The sequence below is a fragment of the Lepeophtheirus salmonis genome, chromosome 5, assembly GCF_016086655.4.
Source record: "Lepeophtheirus salmonis chromosome 5, UVic_Lsal_1.4, whole genome shotgun sequence".
Classification (NCBI taxonomy): Eukaryota; Metazoa; Arthropoda; class Copepoda; order Siphonostomatoida; family Caligidae; genus Lepeophtheirus; species Lepeophtheirus salmonis.
In genome coordinates, this window is record NC_052135.2 from 6,033,396 (window position 1) to 6,057,965 (window position 24,570).

At 32.1% G+C, this 24,570-nt stretch overlaps 4 protein-coding genes and 2 long non-coding RNA genes across 10 annotated transcripts in view; 4 read left to right on the forward strand and 2 right to left on the reverse strand.

The window, feature by feature from the left end:
- Nucleotides 1–4,274: 4,274 nt before the first annotated feature.
- Tnpo-SR (transportin 3) lies at nucleotides 4,275–7,596 on the reverse strand. The gene is made up of 2 exons (XM_040712324.2): nucleotides 7,161–7,596; nucleotides 4,275–7,062 (listed from the first exon to the last, which is right to left on the reverse strand). The coding sequence occupies exons 1-2, from the start codon at nucleotides 7,338–7,340 to the stop codon at nucleotides 4,450–4,452; spliced, it is 2,793 nt and encodes a 930-aa protein (XP_040568258.1). The 5' UTR covers nucleotides 7,341–7,596; the 3' UTR covers nucleotides 4,275–4,449.
- Nucleotides 7,597–8,186: 590 nt separating this feature from the next.
- UQCR-C2 (Ubiquinol-cytochrome c reductase core protein 2) lies at nucleotides 8,187–10,812 on the forward strand. The gene is made up of 4 exons (XM_040712327.2): nucleotides 8,187–8,520; nucleotides 9,687–9,877; nucleotides 9,941–10,615; nucleotides 10,675–10,812. The coding sequence occupies exons 1-4, from the start codon at nucleotides 8,187–8,189 to the stop codon at nucleotides 10,759–10,761; spliced, it is 1,287 nt and encodes a 428-aa protein (XP_040568261.1). The 3' UTR covers nucleotides 10,762–10,812.
- On the forward strand, nucleotides 8,660–9,570 carry LOC139905304 (uncharacterized). The gene is made up of 2 exons (XR_011779949.1): nucleotides 8,660–8,791; nucleotides 9,119–9,570. It is a non-coding gene; the product is annotated as an uncharacterized lncRNA (long non-coding RNA).
- Nucleotides 10,813–11,108: 296 nt separating the features above from the next.
- LOC121117822 (solute carrier family 35 member F5) lies at nucleotides 11,109–12,850 on the forward strand. The gene has a single exon (XM_040712325.2). The coding sequence runs from the start codon at nucleotides 11,109–11,111 to the stop codon at nucleotides 12,558–12,560; it is 1,452 nt and encodes a 483-aa protein (XP_040568259.1). The 3' UTR covers nucleotides 12,561–12,850.
- Nucleotides 12,773–24,570, reverse strand: part of LOC121117824 (myosin light chain kinase, smooth muscle) — a 31,014-nt gene continuing 19,216 nt past the window's right edge. For 2 of the 5 annotated variants that reach the window (XM_040712328.2, XM_040712331.2), the window contains exons 2-5: nucleotides 23,275–23,603; nucleotides 13,574–13,745; nucleotides 13,265–13,509; nucleotides 12,773–13,210 (exon numbers count right to left, since the gene is read on the reverse strand). In XM_040712328.2, the coding sequence (XP_040568262.1) occupies nucleotides 12,893–13,210; nucleotides 13,265–13,509; nucleotides 13,574–13,745; nucleotides 23,275–23,601 (1,062 nt within the window). In that variant the 5' untranslated portion in view covers nucleotides 23,602–23,603 and the 3' untranslated portion in view covers nucleotides 12,773–12,892. Of the gene's footprint in view, nucleotides 13,211–13,264; nucleotides 13,510–13,573; nucleotides 13,746–23,274; nucleotides 23,604–23,710; nucleotides 23,989–24,570 lie in introns of those variants that run through there. The other 3 variants (XM_040712330.2, XM_040712332.2, XM_040712329.1) reach the window with 3 other exon arrangements.
- Nucleotides 17,786–20,283, forward strand: LOC139905303 (uncharacterized). Its single transcript, XR_011779948.1, has 3 exons — nucleotides 17,786–18,505; nucleotides 19,933–20,080; nucleotides 20,160–20,283. It is a non-coding gene; the product is annotated as an uncharacterized lncRNA (long non-coding RNA).

The window sequence follows — 24,570 nt, forward strand, 5'->3', positions numbered from 1 at the left end:
TAAGAGAGAATTCTGTAGTTAAGAATATTAAATGTATTATAATTGTTTTCATTTAATAAGTTATATAAAAATATTTTTTTAACGTCAATGAGTTATAAATAAATATTATTTTGCATGGAAAGTGATTATTCTTCCTAGACGTGAAATATGCTTTCAAATTGTGTGGTTAGTTTGTGAAGAGCAATTACGTTTACAATTCAGTTTGAATTAATTGAAAGGCTGGCTAGCTGGTTGGGAAATATCTAGGATATCTCAAGGATTTTTTGTCTTCAAATAAAGATAATGTTCCTTCATTTTAAGCACTAATTTATTGTATCAAACATTGTTAATCGTCGGAAATATTATAATAAATATATATTATTATGTCTAATAATACATGTAACTATTCGATAAATTTAAAGAAAGTCGACTCCCTCAAATGACGATACAATCAAAACTTATTGAATCACGTCTAAATTTTGAGTAAAATGATTATATATAATTCAAAGATAAAAGTACATAATAACGGCACAAGGGTTAATCTCCACACTAAATTCTGTTTAAATTCATATGAATTGATTCCATGATTTATAGTTCAACTCAAGACTTAAATTTTGGTGATATAATAGTGAAACTTTTTTTTGTCCGGCTCAGGGCGGTCGTTAGGAACGCAATATATATACATATGTTTTAGTTAAAGTAAAAAATCCGTTAATATGCAAAATCACTAGTTCATGTGCACAATAACTGAACTAGACCGTTAATGCGCGTAAAAACTAGGTAATATGCAAAATAACTAAACAAGACCGTTAATGTATATAACAACATTTAAAAGATAGTTATTCTGGAAAATCATTGAAATAATAAATTTCACACTATCTTTCGAGCCCCTTTCCAGAGATACAAATTGACGCTCGGCTCATGGAATATGCAGCATGTCCACAGTGCTTCATTAAAAGTAAGCACCCTTCGTCAATTAATGTATTACTATCAGAAACACCATCCACTATAGCCCCGGTTGATATCCCAGCCCACAGGTTTTGTTGCATGACAATCCAGCTAACAAACGGGATCTAACACACCGCCAGTTCATGTAATATCATCAGCATTCATTTTGTGCTGCATTTGATTGTTTTTAATCACTATTTTTTCATGTAAATCGTCCTAGACTGACTTCCTTTCTCTGTAAAATTTAGAATTTATGTTTTCCCATAGGCAACACTTTGTTGACTTTTGTGAAATTCTAGATCATTTTATAAGTAATCTTTGTTTGAAGGTTTTAAGTCTAGAGGGAGTATTTGTTTGGAATTACACAGTTTATTAAGCACTCACTCAAAGGTCCTCCTCAGACCAATATATGTATATACGACAATATTGTCTGTATTAATATATCCTATATAATTAAAATAATGTATATATGTGTGAGTCTGTTATGTATGTTTCACTTAATAACAGAAAAAGGAAGAACGTATATTAAATACGAATTTAAAAAGGGAATTATGAAGAAGATGAGAGAGTAAGTAAATCTTAGTAGGTATCTTCAATCTTCATTATATTTATGGTTGAAGAAGGAACCTGCCATGTTAACAATGGTAATAAATAAATCAGAGGGTCAAACATTTGAAAATTTGCATTATATTTACCCAAAATCAGTATTTGACATGGTCAATTATATGTTGCATTTTCAAGAGTGTCAAAAAAAAGTGCAAGTTTGATTATATTTACATGAAATGGATAGAAGCAACAAAAAAGGTTCTATACGAGGAGGTTTTACTATAGAAATTTACATATTATAGTTCATAGTAAATCGTTTTACTTCAAAATTTTAACATAAATAAGCTACTTTTCATTGGCTATCTTTAAGATAGCGTGTTTCGTGCTAGTATTAATGAATATTTCTAAATTTATGAAGGAGAGACCGTTTTTAAATCGAAATTCGAATTTTCAAATCTTATTTTCACTCTACCAGTGGGTATGTTACAAATGAATTCAAATTCTTTTTTTTCATTTTGAACCTGTTAAATGTTAAAAAAGTAGACATTTTGATAGCAAAATTATATATCTAGCTTCAATATTAAGGGAGTTATGACCAATTTATCATAGCAATTTCATGCCTTTTTTTCTTACTGTTTAAGTTATAACCTCTGTGATCTAATAAAATATGATATTTCAATAGAGAAATCAACTTTCTTAAACATTAACGATTTTATTTTTCTGATACAATTTAATCTTTAAAAATTTTGCTATATCAATTCAATGTTTTCAATTTCTGAATCATTGCGAAAAATGGTAGAAAATTATTTTTATTGGAGGGGGAGATCTTAGAACTGATTCGGTGAACGAATCTTTAGAGTGAACTGATTCAAGTGATTTAGTTCACTAAAAGGAATCACAATTTCCAGCACTACCATCTACCCATATTCTATCCAGTCAAAAAATGAGAAAGGGTAAAAATTGTATTGTTTAGAATTTTTTTTACTAGATCTAAGAGGGATAAAAATATTGGGATTTAAAGTCGATGCAGCAAAAATATAAAAGTTTCTGGTGTCAACAGCACGACTTCAATCAAACACCACTTGGAAAACATCCATGAAGTCGATTTATTTTATCAATAATTAACTATAATTATGTGCCTCAAAAAAAATTGTCTGTGCCTCGAAAAGGAAGTATTGATCGCAAAGCAGCTATGATTCCGATCAAGAATATAAAAAATTATTTATTGTTTCAATAATTCTTTAAAAATATGATTTTTTTGAGTGACGACTCCATACATACATATATATTTCTTTCTTTATGGACGAGTCTTTTAGAGAACAAAAAATATTAGAGTGAATAACGAGTATTCCGGCGAATAAAGGGAGTAACGAATATAGCTCGTAATTCCTCAAGTGTTTTTTTTTTTTTTAAACTCGAAAATACTCATGCAACAAAATTCAGCTCAGAACACATCCCTACAATTCATTTTGAGATCATATTGACGCTGCTATAGTTACAGTTGAAATAAAATAGATACACTGCTTTAAAAACAAAACTTGAATCATTTTTTTAGGAAACCAAAGCATTTGCTTCATAAATTATTATAACAAGATTTTAATAAAATAGTGCGTTGCACTATTTTTGTCCTTTGTTTATATTAGTAATCTACTACGTAGTATGACAATACTATGCATCGCTCTTAAATTAATTATGCATTATAAAAGCGGCGCTGTTTTAAATTTTCGAATGGTTAGGGTGTTTGATTCAAAAATGTTGTTTTTGTCTAAAAATATAATTGACAAATTTTGAACCGTTTTGAAAAATTATAAGATATCCTGAATTTTTGAAACCTTCACGTCCTTGCCCTCGGCCTCAAATAATCTCGGGGATCATTTTTTTTGTTAAATTAGCTCCTTCTGAATTTTAATTCCAATATTTTTTTTATTAGACACAGTTTTTTATATATACAATATTAATAACCGCTCATTGGCTGTGATAAGCAGATGAACACAGGCAAAAAGGCTAAATTTCATTGAAATATTTTTATCATTATTTTAGACACGTAAAAAAATGTTTTATCATAAACATTTATAGAATAACTTTTGATAGAAGTTTAACTGAATTATTTTTTTTTACTTTTAAGCTGTAATGTGTATTGTACGGATGATATTAAAACAAAATATGTAAGATTTCATAACTTACGGGCTATTGAGCTACCTCTAAATATTCATAGAAATTGTTGAAACATGGTGAATCGTATGTTTTTTATCAAAAGGAACGTATTTAAACCCTCAATTTTGTACTTATCCACAAAAAAGGTTTTAATTAGCACCTTATTCTATACATAATTGAATGTCCCAATACAGTGATAACCAATATTTTCATCATTGTATGCCACGATAGTATTTTTTAATATTTTTCAAATGTTTGATTCCTTATATTTAAAAGTTTACCACAAAGCTCTTGACGATGCACCGTGAAGCACATTTGCTCTAAGGAGTCTCGATTAGGAAACCATTTTTTTACCATATTAACACAATGGAGCTATTTACTAAATGATCGCTTATGTCCTATAACTTGAGACTCATTTTTAAGTCTTCATCAATATCTTTATAAAACCTTATAAAATGAAGATTTTGAAATATATTATCAGATACTTTCAAGAAAAATATATTTTACATAATATGTTCGTACTTACTATGTAGAGTATGTTTGTTTTTTATAATCGTAAATATTGAATAAAATAAACATAAATTTTATGGATTATAAAACCAAATTAATGATCTAATAGTATAAATAATAGAGAAAACAAACAAATATCAATACATAAACATGTTATATTTGTATATCACTTCACTTATAAATAACAAGTTATAATTAAGCATATATTAGATTTTTAACATAATTTTTATGGACTTATGTTCAGAAATGCCATAATACAGTTCCAATACAATATTATTTAAAAAAAAAAAAAAAAAACTGTTCTCCTCTAATTTATTTCCACAAGCGGTAAAAATCTTTAATAGAAGACAAGACACTCATTATATTGTGAGCATTTGTTAATCTATCATGAAAGTGGACTAACTTTTCCTTGGTAACGGTTTGCAACCCATTGGAATTTGTTGTGGGGAGTGAATTGAGACATGCTTGTACCCAAAGACTGACAGCAGTACGGTCACTGAGTAATAACTCATAAATTACTTCGCTTACATCATCAAAGGCAGAACTACATAAATGGAAAATAGATGCGTTTATCAGTTTATCAATTAGTTTTTCTCCATATAGATTGCGAATATTAGCCACTAGTCCTTTACGTATTTCGAAATCTTCCTTGGCTTCTCTTGATCGGCCCGCATATAATAGGGTTGAGAGAAATTTCATAACCGAGGCATTAGCATCTGGATGATCTAGGGTAACAGACATGATCGCACATTCAGTAATGGGATTAATAACACTTGTCTGCAAATAGGGAACCGTAGCTCGCTGAAGGAATCGTGTGTTTAAACGAAAAAAATCATCAACTGTATCAGGATGATTTCGAAGTCCATCAGATTCATTCAAAAGTTTAAAAGTAGGTTCAATAAAATCGCCCAGCATGCCAAGTAGTCCCATAACACAGCCCTGAATATGTGCAAACTCATCCACAAGAATGGAGCCCAAATAGAGAAAGCAACTATGAGAATATACTTTGTATTGGGTGATGATGATTTTTACAAGTTCTTCAACCAGTGACGCAAATTCTGTTCCAACACACCGAATGGCAAATCGTACGGTTCGACAACATTGTTCCATATAACGGCCATTTTGTTGGTACTTGATGAAAGTCTTCGCTAATACTGGCCATGTTTCTTGAATGGCTGGAAAGCATGGATGAGGAGATCTAGCATCATGTTTGAGATTAATATTGCGAAGAACCGCAGCCAATCTTCCTAAATATATAGTTGGGTCAGAAGAGCTACTTGTTGATTCACCACAGACAATTGCATTTAAAGGCTCAGCTTGTAACCAAAGGAGCGTTTTGGCGGCCATATGTACTTGAACAGGGTGCAGATCGGATGTAATAACAGCAACTGCTTTAAGGAGTGAGACAGCAGAATCATTCTTCAAAGAGAAACTATCTAGGGATTTGATGATGTGTACGAGACCCTCATAATGAGGAGCCATATGCTTACGACAAGCAGTGCAAACGTAGAGCAGTGCATTTGCAGCACAATCAGATAGTTTTGGATTTTTGATAGAAATCAACATAAAATTAAGTATTTTATCAAGATACTGAGGATTTCCATTAACCCAGTTTCCCAATTGTCCGACTAATTTCACTGATGTATTTTTGACAGCAATGTGAGTGTCTGGTGGAAGATTAAGTATGCTCTCTAAAACTCTTTTCACGACAAAATTATCAGGCGAGACCACTGAAGTTGCCACTGACTGCATTAGAAATAAAGATGCTTCCAGTACTTCCCATGTCGGAGAGCCACACTCAATATTGTTCAAGAACATGTGTTTAAAGATTTCTTCAGCCCCCACAATATATATAGTTTCAGTCATAAAGGAACTAACTCTGCTTCTGAATAGGGCGAAATCTCCTCTAGCCAAAATTTCTGTAGAGTCCGGTTCCATCTGACAGTGTTTATATAGAGCATTTATGAGTCTTTCAATGTAAGGTCGGAAAAGAGGAATATACTTCTGCTTGTTGTAAAGTTCTTCTGATACTCTATACCACAAATTGAAGGTGATATCCGTTAGTTCATAGTCTGGATGACCACAACACAGTAGAATGGAATCGAATATAGAAATGGCGTAGTGTGGTTGTTTTTCTATCGGCAAATCGAATATTTTTTCAAGCATGGTTTCTCCACACTCCGTAAATATTCGACAATAATTAGTGGCTTTTTCTGAATCTTCATTGGCAACAGCCATATGGTAAGGTTCTTCAAGGTTACGAATAACAGTAACGAGATTCAATTCCAAAACTGAACCTGGAGGACAATCTTCTTCAACTCGGTAAAGAATAGAACGGACTGCTTCACTAGCAGCTTCATGAGCTTCCCTAGAAGATTCTGTATCTGCTAGCACCTGAAAAGTAATTCCGATAAGAGGATTTTGATGAAGCTGATCTATTGATATAGCACGTATATCAATCCATGATCGAAAGCAACGCAAAATCGAGGATCTGAGACTTGGATCCTCTGTGCATTGATTCAAGAATTCTAAACATTTTGGTGAGAAATTAACAAAGTCTTTTTCGATTGATTTTCTCCTTAAATCTCCAAGGGAAATATGTCGGGAGCCCACTTCTTCTGGAAGGAGGGTAAATATTTCTAATAGAATTTTCCTATCATGTATTCGAGACGATAAATCATCAAGTGCACCACTCCATTCCGGAAGCAAGAGAACCAAGTCAGCCAGAGCCAAGCACAGCTGACTCAGCACTGTTCGAGACCCAGAGTTCAGATTTAAAGCAAACTTAAGCAAGGAATCGCGGAGGGAGGAGTGCGCATCTTTGGGCAGCTCATTGAAGGACCGCTGAATCTTGGCTCGCATCGTTTGGGCCGCAAAACAGGAAGCTTCCTCGCTTATTTGGGCGTGAAGGATCTCATCCGATATCTAAAAGTACAAAAGTCACAAGATTCCAATTAGAGTTACAATTCAGATTCAAGGCCAGGATTCAAGGCCAGGGCCCACATCAACTCATTCAGCCTTACCTTCCAAGCATACACAGAATTTTGGAATACTATGAGCCAAGTGGAGGCCCGTTTCGTTTCCTTCGGATCCGGATGGTTGTAGAGAGTGTTGATGGCGGCCACCACGGTTTCAGTCGTTGGGATGGGAGTCTCATTGTTGTTGTTTGTCGTACTGCAATTATTATTATTCATGGACTCCATAGTCCTAACCTGACCTCAAGTCTCTTGGAAATTGTTATTTAATCTTCTATTTTAATACAAACAAGTAACAACGCCTCACTCAACCTCGATACAAACACCAATCTCACGGAATTAAAGACACACTTCCAAAAGAATTCCCTCTCTCTCTCTCTCTCTATGCCTCTTTCTCTTTCTATCACTCCCTCAATGAATTTCTTTCTTTTCTTTTCTTTTTTAGATTTAGTGATGTGCACAACTCAACTTGCTTTTTATTTATGACTTCACTTCTGAATCATTTCTCTTGTTTTTATCCATATCGGTTTTTCCAAGGTTATTATTTGAAATTCCGCTCCCTCCTTTTTTCGGTTCCCCAAGACATTTTATTGACGTGACGCATACTGCATACTATACTTACCCTCCATTTCACACGCTATAACTAATTTCGCTCTCTCGTTCTCATTTCCTTTTTTTCTTCTTCTTCCTTTTCTTTTTCCTTAGAATTCCGGGCACTCTTCTGCCAATTTAATAGGCGCCAGAATTAGCACATTGATTGTAGAAAAAAAAATCATTCAACTTATACGAAATGTTTATGTCCGAATTCTCAACCTTGAACCCTCCTTATGGGTCTTTATGGTTCTATTTTTCAAGTATCCGTAGAATTATACTTTTTACATAAGTAGAGTCTTTATAGATGATAGAAATGAAGGGGTAAAATGATTGAAGAAATGGAATAGAATGTTGAATGAAAAGAGTGACGTCACGTATAAGATAAGTCAGCTGAGTTGTGGACCCAAGTACGTACGTAATTGCTCCTTATTAGGGGAGAGATTTCTCATTTCTGTCATCGGGTCACTTCTCTGCTGATCGATGAAGATGGCTTCTACATTTAGGATCGTTCGTGGATTTGCGACTAGCAAGGAAGGCGTTACGAAGCTTCCGAATGGTTTAAGTGTCTTGTCCGTTCCCGAGTGTACAGGAGTGGGATATCTTCGTATGAGTGTGTTAGGAGGATCTCGATACGAAAGATATGAAAACTTGGGTTCTAGTCATGCCTTACGGTCTGGGGGAGGCCTCTCCACCCATTCTCACTCCTATTTTGGAATCACTAGAGGCATTCAGCAGTCGGGTGCTAACTTTGACATTTCACAAGGCAGAGAAATTATGAGTTATTCTCTAACTTCCTCAAGGAAAACTATTCCATGTTAGTCCTAGGCTTAATATCAGCCTCTCTTTTCTACATAAATCAAAGCAAAGTCACTCCTCTATTTACTATCTTCATTTCTTATTTTCTTACCACGTATTTATTAGTTGTAAATTTAGTATTCAGTTGTTTCATTCAAGTTAATCCTTTTTCTCATATTTGATGAGGATAAACTTCCTTTGCTTTGCTTCAAATCATATCTAGCCTCTTATCATAACCTTAATCTCATATTAAAATTATGATAAATGTTTATTTACTTCATAAATATGTGGTGTGTCAACATAAAAACAATCCGAACAAAAATCAAGAAAAGAAGAAAAACTTAATATATTTTTCCACACCCCAATATTTCATAGATATATTGGAGTCAACTATAGGGATATTATTCAAATCAAATATACAAACTTTTCATTTTTTATTGTTTATTTTAAGTAATGCAACTTGTAACACCTCTTAAAAGGGTTAATAAGAATAATTTGTTGATGGAAATGGACGATAATTAGTCGAAGAATTCAAATGTTATCCATACTCAACTTTGAGAAAAATCATTATAGCTTATTTTTGTGTTGACGGGTCACATATTTACTTTTTTAATGAGTGCTTCATTGGAATATTTTTGTGAACTATGGGCTTTATATTCAATTTATAAGTCAGAGTTAGGATACTGACGAATGTGGGCCATCGTTTGAAGCAGTCAATTGATTGATTTAACTTAATTGGATTTCGATACGGCCTTTCAATTATGAGCTATCATGTTATTTTTCTTTAATTTGACAGAGTATTTTTCTGACATTCGAGTGTAATTTATTAGAATTATGTATTAATAGAAATGGTAAATAATGATTTCAGTAGGTAATTATCCAGACTCATTTTTGAGTAAAAGAACCTCGCTTGTGATTCCATTGATGGGCTCCATTTGTTATGAACAATTAACTCTGGATTGACAATTAAAAAGTTTCATGTTCGTAAATGTTAATGAATAACAATAAAATAAAATTTTATACATTTAACAGTAAATACATGATTTTTTTTTGATTTTTTTTTTTTTTTTTTTACACAAAGGAAATTAATATAAAAAATGAAGATACATGTAGGAGTCAATTGTTTTGGTCATAGTAAATGCATATATTAACTCACTTTTGTACGATTTAATTATTATTCTTTAGCTTTATCTGATATGTTTATTGAATCGGTCACAAACCCTGCATTCAAAAATTGGGAAGTATCGGACGTGTGTCCTGGAAGGATTAAAAATGATCTAAGTAATCTATCTCCTGCATATATGGCTCAAGAGCTTTTATACAAAGCCGCCTTTCGTACCGGTATTGGAAACTCTATTTACTCTCCCTCGTTTATGGTAGGTTATTTATCGTTTTATAATGTTTATATAATTAATTAATGAACGTGTTGATGGATTTAGGTAGGAAGTCACAACTCAGCTATGTTGAAGGGATTTTTTGATAAAACGTTTGCTTTGGATCGAGCAACCCTCATTGGTTGTGGTATCTCACACGAAAGCCTTCTTCAAATAGCTGAATGCATCAATCTTCCATCTGCCTCTACTACCAAAACCACTGCTTCTACTTTTTATGGCGGAGAGTGTAGATCAGAACTTAATGGACAGCATGCACATATTGCTATGGGATTCCCTGGTTCTAGCTACGCTAGCTCCGAAAAGGAGCGTATAAGTGCTTTATTATATCAGAGAATACTAGGAGTAGGCTCTCGTGTTAAGAGAGGAGTTGGGCTTGGTAGATTAAATAAAGTCCTTGAAGGTAATGTTGCCACATCCTCCATCTCATTTACTCATCAAGATGCTGCTCTTTTTGGCGTCTACATTGCGTGTGCTGATCACAGTTTAGCCGGAGAAAGTTTAAGGAAAGTCATTCAAGTGTTTAAAAATCCTAAGATTACTGATGCTGAAGTAAAAGCAGCTAAAAAGAACGTTATTGCCGATTTAAGTGAAGCATATTTGAACCCCTCTAGCTTGTGTAATATCCTAGAGGAACAAATTCTTCTTGGAGGAGGTAAAATTCAAGATAATTCTAAGGCTGTTGAAGATAGTATCAATTCGGTTACAATCGCGGATGTTCAGGTAATGTAGATTATTCAATTTTAATTTATGTTGATGCTAAAAATAATTGTTCATTGCAGACATTTGCTAAAAAAATATCGGGTAGTCCTTTGTCAATGGGAGCCATTGGGAATTTAGAGCATCTTCCCTACTTGGATGAATTGTAATCTGTTGTTAAAATTTGAATGAGTATTTGAAATACATATAATTGAAATTAATTTTTTATGCGAATGACATAGAGATTGATTATGTCCCTTTTTTTGATATTTTAGGGTAACGTGAAGGAGAAGGGGGACCTCGACGAAATGCTAATTATTAAAAAAGAAAGCGCAAAAATGAAGAGAGTTGGGAATAATAATGGAGTGAGCTACTGAGATTGGGAGAAAGAGAGAGGAAGAAAAGAGAGCTTATTTCATTATTTAAGAGTTATTTTTCTCTCTCTGACTGACTGTATGTAGCTACACTCGGAGTTATATCTGCATATACATGAATGTGGGAAGAAAAAATGTGAAAAATGAGTGAAATGTTAATTTTTTCGAGCCTCAGTCGGGGTCAACGTATAATTTGGGGTCTATTTATACTACTGGCCGTAGATATCATTTGGGTTGCTTCCTCGGAGTTGACAAAGTACATTTTTAAGAATGAACATTTCGATAAGCCCTTCTTTAGCACTTATATAAAAATGAGTATGCTAATGCTGTATTTGCCGGGCTTTTGTCTATACTCTCCATGGCGCTTTCAATGTGAAAACATAACACGGAATCGTACCCACCGTCGCTACAATTTAGTGGGCGGGAGTGAAGAGGAGATCAATCCCTCTGATGCAGAGTTTGCGGAAGAAGAGGACGATGAAAATTCATTGAGTCATCCCGTTTTTCTTCCAGTTAATCATTCAACGGACGACAGTGAACCAGAGACTGCAACTACCATGTCCAAAAAGAAAAGTGTTCGTTTCAGTCGTGTTGCTGAAATTCGTCAAATGTCGGGTGCCTATGCCTTACATGCCAATATTGCTCGACTCAGTTACCAAGCTAGTCTTAGAGCTCAGGCTGCTCTCCGTCGTGCTGCTTCAAGATTAACTTTGAAAGAGGTTGCAGGACTTGCTTTAACTTTCACCATTCCGTTCTTTTTAGGCAACTTCTGCTACCAAATGGCTTTAAAAAACACAGAAGCCGGTATAGTTAATGTTCTAAGCTCAAGTTCATCATTTTTTACTCTCCTCCTTGGTTCAGTGTTCCCGTCCAATATAGAAAGTGATCGTTTCACCATCTCAAAGTTTTTTGCTGTATGTTTCAGCATAGCTGGAGTTGTGTTAGTGAGCTTTTCTGATCTTCAGCAGGAGCTTACTGTTGTTCCATACGGAGCCCTATGGGCTCTTGCAGGATCCGTTTGTTATTCCTGTTATATTGTTTTCCTACGAAGGAAAGTAGATCATGAAGACAAATTGGATGCACCAATGTTCTTTGGATTTGTGGGAGTATTTGTTTTTATTTTTATGTGGCCTTTCTTTTTTGTTTTGCACTTCTCTGGAGAAGAGGAGTTTGTTTGGCCATCAGTGAAACAATGGACATTTTTAGCTATCAATGGCATTATAGGGACTGTTATTTCTGAACTACTTTGGCTATGGGGCTGCTTCTTAACCTCAAGTTTAGTGGCAACTATAGCCCTAGGTCTCAATATTCCCTTCAGTATGTTTGCAGATATTCTAGTCAAAAAAGTTAAATATGGGCCCGTTTTTTATATTGGGTCTCTCCCCATGTTTTTGTCATTCTTTTTGGTTACTATTTTAACACATTTCAATGATTGGGATCCTCTTCTAGACTTCTTCAAGTGGATTTTTTCCAAATGCAGACGTCCAAGTGCAAGTTTGTCCAACGGAAATGCCTATGTATTTGATAGACAGGAACGTGAATCATTAATTAATCAAGAGGATTTTGGCAGAGATGACGATGATCAAGAATCTTAAAATAAATAACAAGCTCGATAGATTCATCAGAGGAGCGATTATATATTAATGGTATTTCGTACTAACATATTGATTTGTGGATGTGAGTGCTTCAACTGACAATATAATAGCTACTTTTTATAAACCGATTACGACAACCAACTACACTTAATTAATAGAATTCAATTGATTATTTGTTATTCTCTTATTAAATTTGTTTTGTTCCTTTTAAATTAAATGATAAAAACTATTTATTTTATTAAAAATATGTTAAAAAGACATATAATAAATATGATTCATATATAAAAAAATTGGAAGCACATTGAATCCATAATACACTATAATATTCATCATCAAGAAATGCCGTTCGTTACTTCAAGGCCAATTTTACTGTCCCAACTGGACTTATCATCACTATTTAGTAATCTTGTGAGTCTGTTCATTGCCTTAACTGCATTAAACCAGCGTTGCCATCTCCTTCGAGCCAAATATTTCCTCATCCATGTGGTTTCTAGGACCTTGAGTGTTTCAAGATATGATCCAGTCATCCATTCATGCTTCAAAGCTTGCGTGGCTGACAGTCTCTCCAATGTGGACTCTGTTAACAACTTGTCGATAAAGTTTTTTGCTTGGGTACTAACTGACTTGAATATCGTAGGATCAAATGCGTACTGTTAAAATGAAACAAATAAGTCTATGGATATAACATGATTGGGTTGTCTTACTTGACAACGTTTAATGCGTCTCGTTGTTTTATATTCGTCACCAGCCCAGAAAGGTGAATAACCACCAGAGACCATCATAAAAATAATGACACCTACACTCCACATATCAGAAAATGTTCCGGCATAAATACATTTGAGAACTTCAGGTGAAATAAACTCAAGTGTTCCACAACGATTTATAGGAATTGTATCACTCTCTAAGTAGCGCGCTAAACCAAAGTCGATGATCTTCAAAGTATCTGACTCTGAAGTAATAATTAATTAATCTACGTACAGAAATAAACAAATTAATTATTAAGATGTAATTACCTCTGCTTCCTGAAGGTGAACTTTGGTTATTAGAGGTGAAAACGACATTTTGGGGCTTTAAGTCCAGATGTATAATTCCGCTTGAATGAATAAACTCAACTCCAAGTAGAATTTGGCGTACAAAATCTCGACATTTAGCTTCTGTTAATTTATAACTTGGGGAAGAGATTCTCTGAAAGAATTGAAGTTACATTAAATATACATAATCTCATCTCAATTATTGAAGATATGTTAATATTTTCATCCATTATGAACTAATTGAAATTATAGGTTGTGCTTATTGGAATATAAATAAATTCATGTTTCTACAACTTTATGACATCACTTGACACCTATGGTTAACTATGACATAATTAGATATAGTATTATAAATATTCATAACATCTAGATCACACTGCTCGTTTCGAACCAGAGGCGAGGTTAGGATTTTTTAAATTGGAGACATTCAAAGATGTGACCACATACACGTTGTAAATATTGGAGGGGCCATTTTAAGACTACAGAAAACCTGGGTGTGACATGTCCCCTCTCTAAACTACTTTTTATGTTTCGAAAAACAGTTAGCGTGAGGATTGCAAAAATCTCCTAAATATAGTATTTCTTTTATTACAAAGAATATAAGGATAAACTATGAAATTGTTATTATGTCTCGATCTATCTGTGGAGTTTGTACTATTACCATATATAATATAACTAATAATACCTAGTTCTTAGTAATGCACAAAAGTGAGTTATGTAATGTAATAAATACTATTTTTAAATATATATTAAGATGCAAATATGTAGTTTAAGTAAAAACGAACAAAATGTTATTTCTCTACTAAGTAATATGGTACACGAAACTACTACTCATGTATAATATTTTTTGTTTACTCTAAAAATTTAAAAATATTTAATTATGATTTTTACAAACGATAATGTAAAATATATTTATTTTTAGCTATGTTTATGTGAGTTATTTTAAAAATAGGTCAATATAGGTAAAAAAAGAAGGTATGGTATAAAAAAAGTTTTTTTTTAAAATATTTATATGTATATGTATTTAGTTGAATGCCTTTTAGTATACTTGACAGATCATGTACTATTTTAGTATATATGTTATACTATTGGAGAGATGTGAATTGGTTCTACTTTTTAATCAAGAATGATACATTTGTTAAGTAGGTTAATCTATAGTAAAACATAGTTTTTTTAAGTCAAAAAGAGCAAATAATTGTACAATATCTAAATAGTTTTTTATTTAGTCATAAAATGTATCAACTTAACACTGGATAACGCAACCTTGAAAGGGATATTTTTTGTAAATTTTCTAGGGAAATCTATATTTATAATTCAAAGTTTATATATATGTATTAGAGCAGGTACGGTATGGGGTTGTACGGCGGTTAGGTTCAGCTAAATTGCGTTTTTAATTTCTTTTTTCAAATTTTCAGGATTACCATGTTGATTGGGGATTTATTTTCTTTTACATGGCACTTTATCTATATCAATAAAGCAATGATTGTCTGTATGTTACAGGGTACATTTTATAAAGTGTTCCCTGATGTATATGACTAAAGAAAAAAGTAAGCTGAGCAATTAGAACAGGAAAAACGGTTGATGCGTATACTCATTCTTCTTTATTGTTCATTAGTTAATAGAATTTAAAAGAAGAGTTCTAGCCTATTGTTGGTGTATTTTGATATTAAAATGTGTAATAAAATAAATAGATATTAATCTAAATATTATTATAATATGCCTGCACTAATAATATTTTAATTGTAGAAGGTTCTTTTTTTTATAGCAGTAATTCATTTTCTCTCCCCAAAATCATATAACGGGCAGCTGATATTTAGAATTGAGTAATTTTTTAATGGAAAAACTAACTTTAGAAATTAGAAAAGGAAAAACGGTTGTTGGGTGTGCTCTTTCTCCTTTTTTCATTATTTTAATGGATTGTCGTGGTGTTAACTTCATTGGTGAAAATTATTCTAAAAATGCATCATAAAATAAATATAATTACAATATTTTCACTGCACCAATGCTATTTTAAATGTAGGAAGTTCTTCTCTCTATACCAGTAGTTTAGGTGTACCATATGTGACGCTCTTAAAAAAAACCCACCTCTATGTATATCATGTATATGTTGGAGTTTAAGAAAGAAATCCGTTAATATGTAAAATAACTAATTAATGTATATAATAACTGAACTAGACCATTAAAGTTCATAATAACTAGGTAATGTGTCTAATAACTGAACAATACCGTTAATATTCATAATAACTAGGTAATATGCATATTAACTGAACTAGACCGTTAATGTGCATTATAACTGAAAAGGATAGTTATTCTGGAAAATCATTGAAATAATAAATTTCAAATGATTTTCTGAGACCCTTTCCGGCGACAAATTGATGCTCCCCTCATGGGATATGCAGCATTTATACAGGGTTACAGTGGATGGCACCACCCACCTCTCCCACAAATCAAGGAATTTTTGAAAAATCATTGATTTGGAAGAAAAATGTATCAGGAGAAAAAAAAAATTTAAGGATTTTTTTCAAAAATAATGTCATCCATCAAATTATTCTGTGGAGCAAAAAAATTATTTTTTGAAATTTTTTATAGAAGATTCATAATAACCAAGTGCCCTTCCCCAAAATATAATCCTGCGGACCCCCTTGACTACCGCTAGTTATAAACTAAATTGAAAACATCAATCAAAATTGACATTTTTTAAAGGATTTTTTTTTAAATCTAAGATTAATTCTAAAATTTTAGTTAAGATATAAAGCACGTGAAGAAAAAAAAAGCTTATAAGATTTTAAAGTTTACTCAATTTTTTTTTAATAAACAAATTTTTGGAGGGATTGTAATCGAGATATAGTACTAAATAATGGATTTTTCAAATACTCCAATGTTTTAATCTTTTGTTATTAACTTTGATTTTCATTTAGATATACATGTAATTATTATTTCACGTCAAAACATGACTCTCACTGGTAATTATAGCTAAAAAGCATGATAGATTCTGTGGTAAGTCAACATAAAAACGATTTTGGGTAAAAATATAGAAAATGAGGAATTCCCAATAAATTTCTGTTTACTTTATATTCAGGTTGGGGGTTTTAAATCCGAAAAGTTTACCGAAATGTATATTACAATATATTTTTCAAAATTAATTTAGCAATTAATAAATCTTTTGCTTTTACATGTAGGGTCTATTATAGTGAAGTCAGGCACTCAAACCATACACCTCCAGCTAAAACCAGTGCCTCCAACATGTCCCTGAACCTAGCACAGGCCTTGATGAAGAACTCCTTGTCCCTATTGGTCACTGCCTCGAGAATGCAAGCCCCAAGGAGTCAATAATGTTATGTTATGTAGTTATTTGCGTACCCTGTCACGGAAACATACAGGTATTGCCACACAGGGTTTGTATTCGAATGCAGATTTTGTATTTTTTCTTATACAGTTTTGGTTGTTTAATCTGATGAACATATTTTCATAAAAATATATATTTCAGGCTTATATATTTTATACCGGTGAATTCATAATTTAAAATATCAGTAAGAGAAGAGAATATAAATTTTGTAGCCTCTAGAAAATTGCATAGCCACTAGACATATATATATATTTATTTTTTTTGGCAAAGATGCTAATTTGGCATATTTTATGATTTTCTTTATAAAATACATTTTTTGCTAACTTTACGGATCCTGAATGGGATTCACTTCTTTAGAGCTGGGATTATCAACGTTTTTTAAATGATGTACCACTTGTGTAATCTTTTTTCAGCCTCTTTAGTTTCAGTGATGTACTAAGACAAAAATCAATTGAGTTATCTAAGAAAACTGTGAAAAAGTAGAAATTTTTTTAAATACGTTCAGGGCTGTGATTAGGGTTTGTGGTTACTTTTTGACAAAATTTCAAATATTAGTCGATTTATGACACAATGTTATGTAGAGACTAATGACCTTTTTTTTATAAATAAAAGCCATGTTTTTCCTATAAAATTTAGAAAAACAAAAATTAAAATCACGGCCACAAAAAAATTCCTATTGTCATTTTTTAAAATGTATTTCAAATTTTTAGCAAAAAAAATAAATATATATATATTTTATGTTATTGAATAATTCAAAATTTGATAACATAAGTTCATTTTTTATACAACATTTTAGACAATGAGGGGTTTACACCTTTTCCACAGAGACCCATGGTCACTGGCCTGAACAGTTATTTATAAACGTCTTTCTAAAACTTTTATCATCCCAACTTCCTATTAATTTATACGGAAATAAAATTTGTGGTCAAATAATCAAATCATAATGGAAAGGATAATTTCATATTTCAAGATATAATATGCTGAGTCCTTTACTAAATTACGTACATAGGATTGTTTCAAAATTATTATGATTACATTTCACTGTTTAAAAACATCATCTTATCAAGAGAAAAATAACTGATAGAGATAATTGATATTATGATTTAAAAGGGGGAAAAAAGAGAAGATAGATAGTAACTAATGAAACATGGCTTCAATATTAATCGGACATTAAATAATATAAACATGATAAAAGTCATTGACGTTTAAATATTTATATTCAAACATATTATAACTTTAATTAATAAAATAACTCGTAAATTCGGAGCTATCTTTTTAATCCACTAGTCGTGGCAATCGTTATAAACGGATCTAAGTGCTCATGAGTGAGTTTAGTACTATATTTATTTAACCCCTCATTCATCTCAGAAAAACAAACCTGCACAACCATGTTGATCCGATCATTCGACAAACAAGAAGACCAAAAGGATCGAACCAGGGAACAATGAAATCGGTTGTTGGAACAAGTTTACTAATTAATAATTTAGTGTGTAGGTAATGTTGATTAATGTGAAGTCGATTGATGAAAAAAAAAAGAAAAAAAGAAGAGGATATTACCTAATAGTGATGTAAATCGTGTGTATTTTTAGGCCGTCCATTTTTTGGAGTTGGTAATCTGAAGAATGAATTTTCTTTCCTTTAGTTATGCTAATTATTATTTAGTAAAGTAAAATTCCTTGTCTACTAAATCAATTGTATTCAAAACCTGATTGAACATTCGTTTGTGCACATAAACGACAGAAAGTAGCTTGTTTTGAGAATTTGTTGCAAGTTGTAATTGACAGTCCCTGTTAAAATCAGAGGGGAATAGAGGATCGAGATTAGAGTCATTATTGCGAATGTCCTTATTTATTTCCTTCTCCCCTCCTCCCTTTTTAAAGATTCTAATAGCTGATCTAATAAAATGTCATGACAGCTAGGCTGCTCACCTTCAAAACGTTCTTCAAATAATCAGGGTTACTGTGTTGATTTTCGGTTTCTTTTTTTAATTTGCTCTGAATACAGACAATTTTTTTACTATTATCTAGCATCGATTGATAGATTGCCGGCAATTGATTCACCCCCTCCCGACATTATTGATTATTGCATGTCAGTATTGCCATAAAAAACAATTTAGGCTAATTATACCAGCCTCAAAATCATAAATTAAAGCAAATAATGCATATTTCTGTCAATTTTATTTAATAATTTTTGCGTCCCGGGCTTAGAACTGACTGCCTATTGAGAATCCCTGATCAAGGCTATGAAATATTCTTTAACAAATTTAAAAACAAAAACACGATACTTTTAGAGAAATACTTGGTTTTAATTTCTGTTATAATCTAATAATTGAAAAAGATTTAAAGGAAGTAAGATTTCTCGAGAATCATTTTTTTTGGATTGATTAATTAAATAAATATAATCAAAAGCACTTCACCAAGGTACTTCTTTTTTTGTGCAGCCTTTGACTTAAGTTTCATAGAAAATTTTACAATCCTTTGTTATACATTTATAGGTTAAATAAGATTTTTAATTATCAATTCCATTTTTCTACACAAGCCAAGCCGTGTGTTTAATGCAAGTAAATACAGTAATCAATTTAATATCTGATTTGACGTCATAGATAAAGAATTTTTAAGATTATGTCCTCATTTGTACAAAGGCATACGTACTTTAATTAGGGTTATGTATATTTTTTTTATATTGCAAGTTCAATGTAAATAAAAACAAGCCTTCTATGTACTATCACGTCGTTACCTTTATTATATCACGCAACCTTTCGCTCAAAAAGAAACATAAATAAAGGCCCAAAATCAATTCTTCCCAAATATGGAATTATTATTCAATAATTGTTTGAGATTGTTCACAGCTGAATAAGAGCTAATTTAAATTAAAGCGATGAACATTTGAAATATTGCTTAAAGAAAAATAAGCAGAAATATCGACAGCTGACAACAAAATACTTTAATAGTATATTGTAACGCCGTGAGTTATAGGAAAACATTGTTTTTTTAAGAGTGCAAAAAGGCAGGAGCGAGGTATATGGTGCAACTGAATTAATACCTTTGTTGATATAAGCTACCTGCTTTATGATTTTGAAGGGAGAAAATGGATGACTACTATAAAGAGGAGAACATTCCACAATTAAAATATTATTAGTGCAGGTATGCTTTTATAATTATACTTAAATTCATTTATTTTAATTTTATTATGTATTTTTAAATCAACTGATATCAAAAATAGGCGACAATTGTTAACAAAAGAAGCAGATGTTAACACCCGGACGACTTATTATATAATGAACAAAAAGAAGAAACAGCACACACATCAACCGTTTTTCCTTTTTTAATTGCTATACTTTGTTCTTTCTTTATACACATCCTCTCTTTAGCTATATGATACAAAATAAGGATACAATTATATACAACTGATGCAATATAATACATAGGCTTATGTGCATTATATCAAAATAGGAGTAATACTAGTTGGGATATTTGACAAGGGTAAATAAACGAAGGGATTGAAATCAGTGGTAGTGGAGTACGGATTAGAGATAAGACAGTTCTTGGAACCGGATCCAAAGTACCTTGGTACGGTATAAGTACACTTGTATTAACAGAACAGATTTGAGACTCGAATCAGCTTCGGATACTCGAACTTTTTACGAATATTAAAAAGCTTTTAGTATTTTTTAATTTTAATTTTAAAAAACTAAACAATCTTTATTGAACGTAATATTTCTTTTTATTTTGACTAATCCTTGGAACAACATTTACATAAACAATTCCATCAGAATCATCGTCACCTTTATTTCATCACTCAACCTTTCTTCCAAAAATAAATTTAGCTATGAAATTATTATTCAATAGTTGTTGAGAATTGTCAACAGCTTAAAACGAGCCAATTATAATTCAACCCATCAACGTTCAGAATATTGATTAGGAGAAAAGAAAAAGCACATCAACATCTGATATATTGTATATTTCTCTGTTAGTGAAGTAACGCAGTGCACGTGGTCATTCCACATTGCGTTACCTCACTAAACCAAAATTTACACTGCACATGGATGTAGCTGAAGATATTTCTTCTTCTTTACTCCTAATAAGTGTTCTTAATATTGATTGGCTGTATTTGAATTAGTTCTTATGAAGCTGTGAAGAATTATCAACTATTATAGAATAATAATTTCATAGATGGAAGAATTGCCTATCTACCAAGGTGGTTTTTTCTGCTATTGTTTTGAGGAGAGGTTGCGAGATACGGTATAAATAACGGCGCGTCCAATAATTTTCTAAAAATAGTTCTAATAATAAGCAATAGTTATGCTCTAAAAAATGAAAAAAATATTTTTTTAAACATAAAGTTCAATCAAATAGGCTTACCATTTACTAAAAAAAAGTCGTTTGAGAAAATAAAATTTAGATCTTCTCTTTAAAAAAGAAAGGTCGAAAAAGGACCAAATCTCATTTTCTTAAGAAATATTTAAAAAAAAGTATTTAAAAAGAAAAGAAAATTTAAAAAATAAAATTCACATTTAAAAATGGAAAAAAATTAAAATATTATAATGGGAGATCCCAAATTCCCCTTAAAGGAGTAAGGGGATTTTTTTTTTTTAAATAGACATTAATAAATCTGTAGCATAGGCGCACTAATTTTTACTTATTGACCTCCCTTCTTAAAGCTGTACCCCTGGTTGAAAGAAAATAATTGGCAATAATTACATTATACTATGGAATTGTAGTCACATGGGTAAAGAAGGGATCTGTGTAAAGAAAAAACTAAGTTTAGAAAAGGAAAAAATGGTAGTACACTTAAATATTACAGATGAAAATGTGTGTGTTGGTAGAGCAAATTTCTGAATATATATATTGTTATAAGGACAGGGCATCTCAGGTATCCCATAGCTGAAGTTGAGGTGGTGGTGAATATAGACATTGTAAAGTACTCTAGAAGCCCGGTTTTCATTGTGACCAAAATTTAGATGGAGAAGACCTCTCAAGGAAAGCAGGAAGTGAAGGGTACAATTTAAAGAGGGATCTAGAGTTCTTGTCCAGCTTGGAGAAGATCAAAGAAGAACCCACCAAATCGATGAATCGCCTCGCCAACGACTTCTCTGTGGCTGCTATGACCATCAAGAGGGTTGTGAATGGTGACTTGAGATTGTCCTCATACACGAGATCCCACTCACCTTCTGACAGAGGTCATGAAGACCAGAACCATCTCGAATGCATTTTTTGCTTCCGAACACTGCATATGCTTGGCTTTTAGAATTTAGTAATGTAGTGAAATCGAATGCATCTCTCAAAAGTTATTTTATATGCTTATAATATATATTACAAATTAACATACCAAAAATTTAAGTGAAATTGAACATGAGCATGTTATATTTTTTTGAGGTCAAAATATTAAGCTTGTGACCTTAAGGATGCAAAATTATTTAGTTGCCTTATACAATAACATACAACAAAAGAATAAAACAATTATGTATTAAATGGTTTTTAAGGTAGTACGATATCTTCAAAAACATTCAAAATACAACAATTTAAATGTAGGGTAGGTGGCGTCGAGGCCATAACTTTAGAAGACTCTAAATTCTGAACTGAATGACAAAAAAGGCGGAAATTTTGGATTTTTGAGTTTTTAACTAATATTAAAATATGTGCCAAATTTGAAAAAAATCAATGATGGTGCTGTGAAAAATGTCCTATTTTTGATTCATGTCATTTGGAATGACTATAATAAGTATGTCTGAAAAGTTTCTGTCATACGTGAAGATGGCAACACTCCTAAATAAAAGCTAGTCACATTTATATAGCATCTCTTGACAGTGACTCATCAAAGTTTCAGCCATTTTGGAGTGCAGTTTTTATGTATCAGTCGTTTGAGTGAGTTGATGTGAAAATGGACAATAAATATTTGTTTTTGAAAGTGTAACCATCAAATAATTTTAAGCAATAGCGGCAGACATATGCACGTCTAAGCCAATCCAACTCTGAGCCAAAAACAATAAGTTTCTTTTGGAAAATTTTGTAGAAAAAAACGCCAATTACTATTTGAACAGGTTACAGAGTTGGAAGCATCGGTGGAAGAAGTATGTTGTAGAATTACAAGGAGACTATTCTGACAAAATAATATTCAGAAAAAAAGCCTTGTTAGGTTATCACATTTATGACTTTAACACAGAGAAGAAATGATACTTCATGTAGGAAAATGACCCTAGGCAGAGGTTTACCCTCATGTGAGAATAAAAATCCTGCCTGATTATTCAAAATCTTTGGAATTCTTTGACTATAAATATATATTATTTTGTTATCAATTGCCCAAGTTAAATAATCCTAATTTATGTACAAATATATACCTGAAATAGTTCTCCACCTGGTAAATACTCCATGAGTATAACTGATTGTCCTTCACCCTCGAAGTAATTAATGAAATTAACAATGTGTTTTCGAAGATATTCAGCTCTTCCTTCAGTTAAATGTAGTAGAACTCGAGCCTCTCTCCGAGATACTTTCATTAAATTAGAGTCTGTTACCCGTTGATGCTTTGCAGCTCTGTAGGTTTTGTCAATTTTGTGGCGGATTAAATATACTTTACTAAATCCTCCACAGCCTAATTTCTCAATCATCCAATAGTCCTTTCGTAGGATTGAGAGTGGTGTAATGGATTTTAAGGGCGAACTCATCTCTGAAATTAATAGGAAAAAAAAAGGATGTAATAAAACATTTAAATTATATAACTATAATAATATAATTGATATCACAAGTTTAATGGTAAATATATCAAATCATTACCGCAGCTTCACTTATCAAATAACAAAGTACCATTTAAGTATACATATATACTTATAATAGGGAAGACCGAAACAATTTTGTTTAATTTATACTTTCCAAACATTTTCAAGGCATGTCTGTTTCAATCTATTGATAGTTTTTACAAGTGGTGTTGCTAACCTTCCTCTATTTTTGGAGGGGGGCTTGAGCCCCCTAAAAGTTTCTGAAAGATCAGTCTGAAACTTAGTAGGTAGACTTATAAAATAATCAACTATGTCATTAAGAGGCTGTTTTTGACTGAAATAATATTTATTTCCCCTTCTCTTCTTTTATTGTATCTCCTTCTCTCTGTCTCTCCTCTCCTTCTGTTCTCCTTCTGTCTCTTTCTACAACCCTCTCTCTCTCTCTTATCTCTACATTCGTACTGTGTGAGGAAATTAAAACTGTTTTTAATTGTATAATTAGCCATGTATCTCAAGCAACTGCTGTTATTTGATTTTTTTTAAATCGGACTAGAAAAGTCATCGCGACAAGATTCAAGGCTTAGGGCATCATCCCTTCTACGTGCGGGGAACACTCCAACATAGGTGGTCAGGCTGACAGGAATTGCTTGTAAGACAATCTACAGTCTTAAGAAGAGTAATTTAGTACTCTGGATCCCTCACTAAAAAACAGAAACAAACCAGTGCTCCCCGTATGCTAAATACAGTGAGTCAGAGAGAGTTAATTGATTTTAACTTATCAACGTTTATATTTTATTCAAATCATTTACAGTAAATGCAGATGAATTATGATATCATGCTAAATGCACATTGCACACGTCTGAAATATTTCATTAATACGACTACATTGTAATTTATTAGATGAAAATATGTTTACAT

Coding starts and splice junctions, on each gene's coding strand:
- UQCR-C2 (XM_040712327.2), top strand. CDS start 8,187: ATGAAGATGGCTTCTACATTTAGGATCGTTCGTGGATTTGCGACTAGC. Junction 8,521..9,686: donor CTCAAGGAAAACTATTCCAT/GTTAGTCCTAGG, acceptor ATTATTCTTTAG/CTTTATCTGATATGTTTATT. Junction 10,616..10,674: donor TTACAATCGCGGATGTTCAG/GTAATGTAGATT, acceptor TGTTCATTGCAG/ACATTTGCTAAAAAAATATC.
- LOC121117822 (XM_040712325.2), top strand. CDS start 11,109: ATGAGTGAAATGTTAATTTTTTCGAGCCTCAGTCGGGGTCAACGTATA.
- Tnpo-SR (XM_040712324.2), bottom strand. CDS start 7,340: ATGGAGTCCATGAATAATAATAATTGCAGTACGACAAACAACAACAAT. Junction 7,063..7,160: donor ATTCTGTGTATGCTTGGAAG/GTAAGGCTGAAT, acceptor TTGTACTTTTAG/ATATCGGATGAGATCCTTCA.